This window comes from Thermobia domestica, chromosome 5 (genome assembly GCF_964235325.1).
Source record: "Thermobia domestica chromosome 5, izTheDome1.hap1.1, whole genome shotgun sequence".
In the NCBI taxonomy this organism is placed as follows: Eukaryota; Metazoa; Arthropoda; class Insecta; order Zygentoma; family Lepismatidae; genus Thermobia; species Thermobia domestica.
The window spans coordinates 247,007,376-247,019,838 of record NC_137458.1 but is presented as its reverse complement, the minus strand read 5'-3'; the positions used below and the strand labels follow the sequence as shown (position 1 = coordinate 247,019,838).

General features: G+C 30.2%; 2 protein-coding genes across 3 annotated transcripts in view; one reads left to right on the top strand and one right to left on the bottom strand.

The window, feature by feature from the left end:
• LOC145686528 (TNF receptor-associated factor 4-like) overlaps positions 1–12,463 on the top strand; it is a 576,903-nt gene that overhangs the window by 518,900 nt on the left and 45,540 nt on the right. The gene's annotated exons all lie outside the window — the stretch shown is intronic.
• LOC145686527 (venom protease-like) overlaps positions 616–12,463 on the bottom strand; it is an 87,395-nt gene continuing 75,547 nt past the window's right edge. For both annotated transcript variants that reach the window (XM_081759919.1, XM_081759920.1), the window contains 2 exons: positions 5,691–5,860; positions 616–1,423 (listed from right to left, as the gene is read on the bottom strand). In XM_081759919.1, the coding sequence (XP_081616045.1) occupies positions 1,241–1,423; positions 5,691–5,860 (353 nt within the window). In that variant the 3' untranslated portion in view covers positions 616–1,240. The remainder of the gene's footprint in view (positions 1,424–5,690; positions 5,861–12,463) is intronic.

The window sequence follows — 12,463 nt, the reverse complement described above, 5'->3', positions numbered from 1 at the left end:
GTTCATGTCAATGGAAAAAGCTGAATAGAAAACCACCATTCTTAGCCTTTCTCAAGCGTAAAAGAAAGAAATTGTAAAATAAAAGTGGCAGATTACTAGGCTAATAGCAATCAGCTGTGGTTGGCCAATGGCGCGAATTGGAACTTTTTTTTTTTTTTTTTTACTATGTCCAATTATTATCCTTTTGTTTTGGCTAAAATATATTCCTCCACTAACAGAAGTCCCGAATCCTCTATTTAAATTACATAAAAGTATCCAGAAGTTTTAACGAGTTTGTACTAATTATTGTTAACGATGTTAATTTCATTTAACTAACTGGTTCATACTAGCTTTGCTGTCTTAAATAACAAACTACTGTAGAAGTACAAATCACTGAACAAAGCAACGTTTATTTTAAAATGATAACTGTGTAACAGTTTCGCCAACTAAAGGAACACATTGGCTTCATCAGACAGACATCAGATGAAGCAAATATGTTCAGTTAGTTGGCGAAACTGTTACACATTCATTATTTTTAAATAAATGTTGCTTTGCTCAGCGATTTGTATTTCTAGTTTGTTAGTTTCATTTACAGTATCTCCAAATTTTATACAAATTAAAAGCAACAAAGATTGTTTAGAGTTAATATATTTATTAAAATAGATATAAAATATAAATATGTCTTTGTACATACTATTATAAAAAGTTACTTAATTTTAAAATAAATAAATAACATTTCATTAAGAAACTCAGTATGCTTTAAAATATTATCAAAAAATATTATCAAGGAATTCAAAGCAAAAAGCAATCGTAATTTTAAGAAAAACTGCATACTGAAAATTCGACATAACCACAAAATTTGTGGTCAACATACAAATTTACGTAATTTATGTTTTTGGAGTTAGCACCAAATAACTAGAGAGCAAACATCTGCGTGTTCTGAATGGTTTGAAAGACAAACATCTCTTTTGAAATCATTATAAAAAACAATTCTGAAAATGAAGGTAGACAATCTTCAGCAATGAAGTTAATTTTAGTTCAGAAGTTTCAAATTAATTGAAATCGTGAGTACAACATTACAACTTTTCTCTTTCCATTAAGCAATTACATCTTATTTAACTTAGAGTGTGATTAGGATCAAGGAATGTATGTTACTGGCCACTTTCTGTATCCTAATTTACTGCTTAATTAACGCAAATAACCTCTGGTTGCTTGCATTTCTTCAGAAATAGTCTCAAAATCAAGTTTTATGGCGTCACTCTCATCCTTTATAGTAAGTTCCAGATGCTTGATTTAAATTTCGTTCAATCCATTCTGTGTATGATGAAACTCTGACGTAAACACCTGGAAAATTCTTAGATCCACAGCCAACACCTGAGCTCACTACTCCAATCAAAGTGTGAATATTTCCTCTCCGAACAACTAAAGGTCCACCTGAGTCGCCCTGAAATATATATACAACATTATTTTATAAAATATGTTTTAAAAGGAAAAAATATTAAGAATTTAATCAAAATTATTAGAAGTTCATTATTTAGTAACATCGAGTTGTTTATTCAACCGGTGTAAATATATATTGTAGACCATTTATCTTGATATGCTCGTATAACTTTTAAACTAATAGACAAAATAAGCTATGTTTGACGTACTCTGAGATACCACCAGAGTAACAATGTTGCCAGTCCAACTGTGGTTATGTTTAAGGTTTGTATTTAAAATTTTAATTGGAGTGCATTGTGAGAGGTTTTTTAATGACTTAAATATAATTATTTTTTTAATACTTTAGATAGAAGAGTTATATAGTACAGTATAACATTAATTAAACCTGGTAATTTTTAGGCGTGAATAAAAGATATAAGCTTTAATATGTAATTGATTTAATATTTTTGATTAGTTGATATGTAGTGTTTGAGAATTGTTTTGTATGTTGAAATATTTTTGTCAGTTGACAGAGATTTTAAGCACATATTTGTGTTTTTTTATTGACGTTATCGTTCTACAAAAATTACTTGAGGTTTAATTTCAGCGCAAGTACTTAATATTGTGGAGATTTAGAGAGAAGTGTGTTATTTGATGAAATAGTTATATTTTAAGAACTTTAACTGATATAGAGTGTGATATTTGGAATTTGAAAATTAAATGTGGTTTTAATTTTTTAGTTACATTGAGACAGTTAATGATATAATGTTTGGTAACACATTATATTATTTTTGAAATATTGTGAGGTTATATATTATTACTTTTGCTGAGGTTGTTACCTAAAGTGACGTAGAATGTAGATGTAGAACCACGCCATTGAAAAAGTGACCCAGAAAATTGGGTTTAAGTACAAGTTTCGAATTTGGTTTAGATGAAGAAATTTCTTAACGTAAGATTTACATTATGATGAAGTTATTATGCAAGTTAAACTGTTTCTAGCACATAAAACGAATTTGCAGAAAAAAAACAATAATTTTTTAACATTTCATAAAAAATTTTTGATCTAAAATTATGTAAAGGAATTTTTTGTTTTGTTTATCCTTTTTAAAAATTAAAGTTAAATTTGAAATCAATAACTGGGCGGTTACACAACATGAAGTTCGATTTCGATTTTTTTAAACAACACTACGTTATGTAATTACATATTTCAAATCTAAATGTTAAACAAAAACTTGATATCAAGTATGTAATTAATTGTTGCAAACTAAAAATGGTACAGTATCAGAAACATCCAAATTTTGGTGACCTGTCCAGCAGTAATAACGAAAGTGAGAAAGACGGGGCAAAGCGAATCCAAAGTACATGAATGTTCAATACTATGATCGTGATATGGTGGAATTTGAATGAATAGGAGCAACGTTACAAATGATTGAAAATTTGACTTTTTTAAAAAAGCCTTTATTTCGAAAAACTGAATAGATAAGTGCCTCATCCAATCACAGGGATGGTTTTCAATAGATTTAAAGATCATAATATCGTTTGTAGCAATTCGATATCTCAAACCGATCTGGAAATATGGTAAACACTGGTAAAGTTTGCAATACTGTTGAAAATTATGTAATTACAAGAACTTGTTAATGTTGCATCTGCCAAAAACAATAGTTTGGATGTCATAAAGGCAAAAAAAAAAAAAAAAAAAAAAAAAAAGATTTAAAAAAGATTTTAAAAAGTTGCCCCAAATGTGCCATTTTTAAGCAATATAGCAGTTTTTACGATTTTTTTTTCATATATCTGGAACGGTTCAACATATCAAATTGCTGTAAACGGCATTACAGTCTTTAAGTCTATTTGAAACTATCTACGTAATTGGATCTGATATTTATCTAAATGCCTTTTCAAAATAAAATCCTTTGAAAAAAGTTAAATTTTCAGTTCCTTGTAACTTTGTTTCTACTTGTTTGAAATATTCGTATGATAACCGTAGTACAATATTTGACACTAATGTCTTTTGTGCATATGCATTGCCCCGTCCGTCTTACATGTGTTATTACTGCTGTAGAACACACCAAAATTAGATTATTTTTAGGCGTTTATCATACTTTAGTGTCCTTGGTTTGCAAGACTGCATAAAAAGGGTAGTATTGTAAGGTTTTTGTTTACTATATAAATTTGAAATATGTAATAGCCATTTAAAAAATATACAAGTTTATGTTGGGTTGGCAACACTGTTAATCTGATTGTATTGTAGTGTATGTCAAACAATGTCCTCTGTCGACATTTGCACGGTACAAAAAATTTCAACGTTTTATATCAATTGCTTTATAAGTAACAAGGGCGCATCAAGATAAAAGTCCACTCTGTATACTGTATATAGCATTTTTTGTATAAGTAATTTAATGGCCTTATATAGCCTCGCTGCTAAACTTTAAAAAAAAAAAAAAAAAAAAGTTAACGGCTCAGATTTGTTGTGAACTTTTTTCTGGCTCGTTTACACATTTTTTGACATTTTAAATTATATCAGCATGAAGGAAATGTAAATTTGTAAGATTTTTCCATTTTCCAGAAAGCATGAAGATATGAGATAACGTCGTGTGCCAGAAGGGATAATCAATTAAAACTCCTGCAGTATTGCAGCTGCTTTATTTATTATTATTTTTATTATTTAATAACAGGGTGTCTATCGGTCACGGAAGTCACGAAAATCATGAAAAAGTCACGAAATCAGAAAACGGTCACGCAAGTTAAGAAAAAGTCACGAAATTTAGCTTTTGGGTCACGAATTTTTTTTTTTACCTGTGGACATATAAGTGTAGATAGGAAAATTTTGTTCTATAAAACGTCAAAATTCACCATCAAAAATGTTTCTGGTTGGTTTTAGATGCTACCAAATCGCAAACAAACCACGCTTCTATCACATGCATGAAAATTCGGCCCAATTCGCACCCAAATTCGCTCTTGAAAATGTTACTAAATTTTACGGTTTGGGAAGGAAAAGGACACGAAAAAGTCACGAAATTTCATTTTCGAATTTTAGTAGACACCCTGAATAAGTAAGTAAAGAATATGGAAGTCTTTTTGGTAATGCTGATATTTTATGTGTACAGTTGTATATGTGAAGAAAGTATCTTAGTTAAAGATTAAATACCAAATTAAGAATTAATTAAATTGAGAAAATTAAAGGGTAAGTTATGAGAAATGAGGCAATACGAACAATTAAAGTTAAATGAAATTAATAAAAATAAATAAATTTCGATTTATTTCGTTTTAATGATTGAGTATGAATCAAGTTTTCTACAAACATTCATCTAACTGGTATAAATTATTCATACTACAAAGAAACAAAACGAAGAACTACTGAATATAAAATACATAATTAGTTATAGGACAATAGCATAAAAGAAAGATACATAAAAGCTACAGGTTTAACGACTGAACACTAATTGTACTAAATTAGCCTTTGGTCTATTCTTTGAGATTGATATAAACTTTCAAGGAGAAGATCTTTTTCAAGCGTCCTTAATCATTTGCTAAAACATGTTCCATTCGTGACCCTATTCATTGTAAAGTAATCTGAGAAAATGTATCCACAAAATAATAGACCTGTTACTCTTTGTCTGTGTTATCTCATAAATAAAGGAACTAAACATTTCTGAGTAAACATTAATAACATATGGTGCATTTTTAAAATTTTGTTTTGCTATTTAATGCTTACGTGCTACTACAAGAATATGCAAATGTGCATAAATGCATTTTCTCACTTAATGCAATTTTTCATCATATCATTATTTATGTAAATTAAACCAACACAACCTATGATTAAACCTCCAACAGTCCATCTATGCTACTGACACCAATTTTATAAATAAGAAAGAAAACAGAATATTCTTTAAGCGAAAAAGATAGCAAATTACGTGACTATAATAATGAAATTCACTATAACTATGTTCTAAGTTGGAATGCAAGTTAAAGAGAATTTTCTTAATCTTTGAAATGTGTACTTTGCGTCCCCACTTTGTCTGTTTTACCTTTGACTTTTCTGAAGATAGAAACTCGAAGAAAAGTATAAATATCAAAAAGTAATTTCCTACAATCGCGAACACTGTACAATAATTTATTAAATTCACTTGAAAAAGAAATTTATGTTAACTACTAACAATATTTTTCCATCAAACATTATCTTCCATAAATATCATTTATGATATTATGAAGAAAAGTCTACGTATTTAAAGAAAAGTGTACACATGTAGAGAAAAAGAAATATGAATGTAACAAAGAATAACGATAAAATATACCTGACAAGCATCCTTGCCACCATTCGGACCCCCAGCACAAAGTTGGGAATCAATAATGCCATCAGGAAAATTTCGCTGAGATACTGCGGTGTTGGAGTATTTTGCATTGCAGTAGCTGTTATTGAAAACTTCCACACTAACCTCCTGCAAAACAGGGCTTCTTTCTCCTCCTACATAATATATAATAAGCATATATTATTACTTAAGCTTCATATTTGTATTTTAGTAATATTTTTACCACAGATTTACACTTCTTGACAATATGCAATTCTTTTTTATAAGGATTATTCTCACTCTATGTATAATAACATTTTCACATTAATATACATCTGTATGTAATCATCCTGCAAGAGACTATCAGAATTTAGAAGGGAGGAGAGAGAAGTATGGTAACTTTCAATCCTAATACAGTATTAAGAATGGGAAAGTAAAAACCCTATAATATCTTCTGGTCAACACTATAAACCAAAATATTTTGAAAAAATGAAAGCCAGAGTTATCCACCTACAAGCACATTTGATATTTGGAATATATATATATATATATATATATATATATATATATAAGTGAAATATCAGAATATAATGAAAACATCACATACACGAAAAAGGTTCACTATAAGTGAAGTGTTAAAGATCGCATGTAACTTGTATGCACGTGTATATAACTAGCATGAGTGAATATTGTTTTTAACTTTTTAAATCGTTTCGATTTAACTTGTGTGCTAAGGTCTTTGTCAGGGCTGGTGATTTTAGAAGAAAAAATCGAACTGGTATTTTAATATCCCATACTTCGTTGTTCTGTGACTTTGGTTTTATCTTGAATATGTAGAAATAAACTGAAGAAGTCTAACGTGTTTTTTTTAAAATTGTTTCGTGATGTTTGAAACAAGATGGACAATGAAATGTATGATTTTTATCTGCAACTGGAAAATCATCTTTTCTTTAAGACTCCTTCAGTTAATTTCTGTGTAAAATCGAATATAATGTTGCATGGCTCGAACCAAGGACCATATTCTTTATTGGAGTTGGGAACCTGTCATTCATTCATTACAAACGAACATGTGATGTTGAGAGGAAGTTCATCTTGTTAGGTGTTATTCACACCCGATATCGACATCACCAGCTGACGCCAGATTTTCAACAAGGAAATAATTAATTACCTTATGTTTGCTCTACTACAAGGAAGTCCTTGTATTTGTAAACAATATGTAATAAACACTGGTAGTAACTACCTATTACCCTTTGCCTATCAAACAGTCTCACACGCGTTAACTGGAATTCAGTTTTGTTTGGATCAAATGCTTTCTCAATGTGTTTGTTTTTACTGGACTCTCATTGTCATGCACCTACGACGATCAATGCTCGCTTCGACCATCGACCTGGTAAACATTGACACAATAAGGAAATATCGTTGATGAGTAGTAGGTACTTCGACTCTCGGAAGTCTCTCTTCCTGGTTTTAGTATATGTAATCCTGACGACGTTAGCAGCCTAGTAGGAAGTATAGCTGCTTTATGTTGTGTCATCGTTATGTACTTTGGCAGTGTCAGTTTGGGGAATTGAATGTGCATGTCATCGAGTGAGTGTCACTACCATTGCTTCCTTCATGACGTCAGAGAGACAGTCGAGACAAATACACTTGAGAAAGCTCGATCTTGGTCATTTGGTCATTGCTCATTGGGAGCTTCGTGACTTGGTCTTTCGTCACCGTACCTTCGGTCCGGCATTCGATGCCTTGGTCGATTGTCGGACAAGTCATCATGGAGATCTTCAAGACGCCTCGATCTACAGGTCTACGCCTTCAACTTCATATTAGGGTGAGACTGTTCTAAATTTAAGTTGCAAATCCTAGCTCTACCATCCATTCCTTTAACGTTCTCATTGCTACCACTCAATATTATTAGAATCATGTGTTTCATTTTAATCAAATTTAGTATTCTTGGCTAGTCCGTACTGTTTCAATAAATAACACACGGGCACTGAGAAAAGCGTAAGTTTTTATTAAAATATCGATATGAAACAGTTTTGCCAACTAACTAGACCTTTGACTTCAATAGTCGAGATATTGTGTCAGATAAAGCCAAATATTTAGTAGTTGGCGAAATTGTTACACAGATATTTTAATAAAATCATTGTGCTTTGTTCAGAGACTGTTATTTCTATTTTGAATTACTAACGTGACGTGAACTAGTAAGTTATAAAATCTAAGTCAAAGTAGAACATCAAGGTATGAGGATATTAAAATAGCAGTTCGATTTTTTTCTTTTGAAAACCATCAGCTCTGACGAAGACTTCAGCAAACATGTGAAGTCAAAACGATCGGAAAAGTCCATATACATTCAAGGAAATTATTATTATTATTATTATTATTATTATTATTATTATTATTATTATTATTATTATTATTATTATTATTATTATTACTACTACTACTACTACTACTACTACTACTAATAATAATAATAATAATAATAATAATAATAATAATAATAATAATAATAACTTTATTTTCAGTGCCGTGAACAGCTCATTGGCAAAAATACAGCACTATGTTAAGACTATTATACAATCATTTTAAACAGACCAGAAAATTTGTGATATAGAATGAATATTAGTAGGTTAAGACCCTTGTCAGAAGTTTAATATATTCACATTACAAGATTAAAGCTGATTATAAAATAAGATTAAAATAGATACAGTCAATATCATAAAATACTATTAACAGAACTATAGAAATCAAAGTTTCATTTAACTATCGTTAAAATAATGAGTCAACTTTGCTTAAAATTTCGTATCTTCTATGTAAAAGATCCTGGTTACCTATTGTCACATTTTCACATAAAATATTTTTTCTTTGAATAAAATGTTATAAATAAAGATATTCTGAAGATATATAATAATAATAAAATGAAGGCCCTTGTCGTGAAGTTAAAACAGATTAATCTTTGGAAAAAAAAATATAATTAAATAAAATAATTGCTCTATTGTTTCTCCCAACATATGTTCATTTTAAGCTGTTATAAGACATTGTCACTCTTCTCAATATTTCGCGTTTTGAATTTAGTGCTACCAATGTTGACTGATTTCTTACACTATAACACGGCACTCTTATTCCTATATTTTCTAAGCAGTAATTGCTACTATATTTATTATCCAATACCATTTGAATAAAACATTTATCGATAAAATTTCTTCTTTCTACTAGAGAATGAAGTCCCCAAAAAGTTAACCAATATTCATACTCGTGTGAATAGTAGTCCTTTTTCATTTTATAACATAGTAGTCGTATAAAACATTTCTGTACTGCTTCAAGTTTGTTAATAAGTATATTAGACAAGCTGTTCCAAACGACTGAACCAAATTCAAGTTTGGATCTAACAAGTCTTATATAAGTACACATAAGAACTACCATTTAAAAAATCAGGCCATTGATTAAAGATAAAACCTATGGTTTTTCTCGTTGATTGTACTAAATCATTTATGTGATTACTAAATCTCAATTGTCTGTCATAAATAATACCGAGATCTTTAATTTGTTCTACTTTGTTTATTCTTACTCCATGAATTTTATATTTACTGACAAAGTACTGTGTCCTATTAGTAAATGTCATATATCTAGTTTTTCCAGAGTTAATAGTTAATAAATTATTCTCGCACCAATGGTTTACTGCATCTAAGTCTTTCTGCAGGAGATAATTATCATACTCATTATTAACTATTCTAAAGAGCTTTATGTCGTCTGCGTATAATAGTATTTTTGAATACCTTACTTTTCCTGGTAGGTCATTGATGAATAGAGAAAAAAGAAGCGGACCCAGGGGAGACCCTTGAGGTATTCCCTTCCCTATTTGACCTTGAGTAGATGTTACCTTGCCAATTTTTACCTTAAAAGTTCTATTTGATAAGTAACTTTCAAACCATTTAATATAAGACGGTGATAGGCCAATGTTTGATAATTTATTCAGAAGTAATTTATGATCAATAGAGTCAAAGGCCTTTGACATATCAATATATATAACATCAACCTGTAAATTACTTTTTAGTGCAAAGTACGTAAAATCTGTAAAATGAATGAGATTCGTTGCAATCGATCTACCTTTATAAAAACCATGTTGCGTATCACTTAAAATATTCTTTACATTAAAATATAAATGTTGGTGTACGATTAATTCAAAAATCTTAGAGAATGCACTTACCAAACTAATAGGCCTATAATTTTTAACATCATATCTATCACCAGATTTGTATATTGGCACAACATATGTTTGCTTCCATTTTGAAGGAAATACTCCAGTCTTTAACGATGCGTTACATATAATAGCTAAATTTGACGCTATTTCATTACTACAGGCTTTAATGATATAATATGGAATGTTATCAGGCCCAGGTGTAGTACTTCCCTTAATTTTACTGATTGTTTCAATTATTTCTTTTTGCGTGAAAGATGGAGTACAAATGGGTACATAATTATCATTATTTTCTGTCAGTTTCAGAACCTTACATTTTTTATTTTGGTTGGAATCAGAATTAAAAGAATTATGAAATACAACTTTAAAACATTCTGCTATATCTAAAATTTCTGACACTGAAGTATTATTATATTTTATCTGTTTTGGCATTTGTTTGTTATGTGATTGTTTGAATGTTCTCCAGAAGTACAAACTGTCATTACAAATACTGTTCTCCAACGTTAAAAAGTAAAATTTTCTAGCCTCTAGATATTTCTTTTTGACCAACTTTCTTAAATCGGAGTACCTCTGATACCATATTTTATTATTTGATTGTTTGGCCTTTATAAAATATTTTGTTTTCTTGTTTATTAATGATTTAAGGTCTCTATTCATCCACGGGTCCTTATATGTCATATTATTATTATACAGTTTCATTGGTACATGGGAATCGAAAACTTCATATATTTTGTCATACAAATTTTCAGACATTTTATCTACATTGTTGGTAGGATCATTAATTTCATTCATTTTCTTTATTCCGTAATAAACCTGCAAGAAATCAGCTTTTTTGAAGTCATAATTACTGGTCTGTTTTGTATTCTTTTTTGAGCTATTGTTTCTTATAGTATTCCATGAATATACAAATGGTGGGTGGAAACGATCGATTTTAGTTAATGGTTCAACATTAAAATTAATTGTACTATTTTCTATATTTGTCAGCAACAAGTCAAGTACTCTATCTTTATTTGCGGCATCATAGGACTTACTTAGCTGGTTTAATTGGAGAACGTTGCTTAATTCTATTACCTTTTCTGCTTTTTTCTTAGCATAAAAATTGCTAGCAGTTACAGTCCCTGTTTTCCAGTCAATTCCTCCAGCATTAAAATCACCTAATATTATAAAATTACTTTTTATTGTCAATAAGTAGGAACACAACCAATCACAGTAGTCTATAAAATTCTTTAACGGTAGTGTAGGTGGAAAATAGTGCAAACATAGTAAAAGTGGTTTATTGTCAGGGATTAAAATTTTTAATATTATTACGTCCAACCTATCGTCAGGAACTTGTATCATTGTATACGAGTATTTATTGTTTATTAAAATCATACACCCACCTCCCTTAGATTTGTTTTCTAGTGTCAGGTTCCTATCTTTCCTAATGATATTGTACTTATTTGATAATTGTACGAAATGTACATTTGTTTCCTTTAGCCATGTTTCTGTAATACAATAGATATCGTAATCTTCACAATTTACTTCGTCCGTGAAAGACCGTTCTTTTGTATTAATACCATTTACATTTTGATAAAATAAGTGCAAGGTACTCATATTTGGTTTAAGCTACAAAGAAAGACAATTTTATTTACCTGACTTTTCTTCCTTTTCGCTCAATTCATTTTCAGTTTCTTCTACAACTATTTCACTTTTTAGACGGCCCATAAACCTAGTAAACAATACACCATCAGGCCACACATTTGTATTACATACAGTATCAAACTCATTTTCTTGTACACTTACATAAAATGAAGAGTAACTATTATGTTTGGTTTTTAATTTTACGCACTTTCCAACTTCAATATTTACACTTTCTTTCACGAACTCACTAACATCATTACAGGAAACAGTTGGGTCAAGCCGTGTAACGAATAAAGCAGCCACACGAGAGGGTTTCTTATTGACCTTCAGCTTATCAGTGTTCAGTTTTCCTTTCATTAAATTGGCACGATTTCTGTTAGGTAGACCTGACTCATGCATTTGGTTTGTTTCTGTCTGTCTTGCTTGGATATTACGCTTCGAGCGTTTTGTAACAACCTGCCACTCACTATCACCCACACTTCTGTCTTCTTGTGATGTGCTGCAAGCTGATTCATTGACCTTCCTGCTTGTGTTTATATTTTCACTTTGTACACCGTTTTGTTTGTTTGGCGATGGACTATTCACTACCTCAGCAAATGTTTTAATTTTATTTCCACTCAATATTAATTCACTCAATTTTATATTTTCTTGTTTAACTGATATTATTTCAGCTTTCAATGAATCATATTTTTCATTCATGTCCTTTAATATTGATAACACTTGACAAAGTTTGTTTTTCACTGTGTCACAACACGTGGAACAATTTACATTATTTCTATTTAAGACTGTACCTACATTTCCATCATCTTCATAATCACTTATTTCAGAGTCTGAATTCTTGCTCTGGCTGTTAATTTGTGTCCTAATATTCTTCGTCAGTATGGGGGTGACCATTGTGCTGTCGTCCCTGTTCCTTATACAATTTTGACATTTGTACGTTGATACACCTTTTTCTGAGTACATA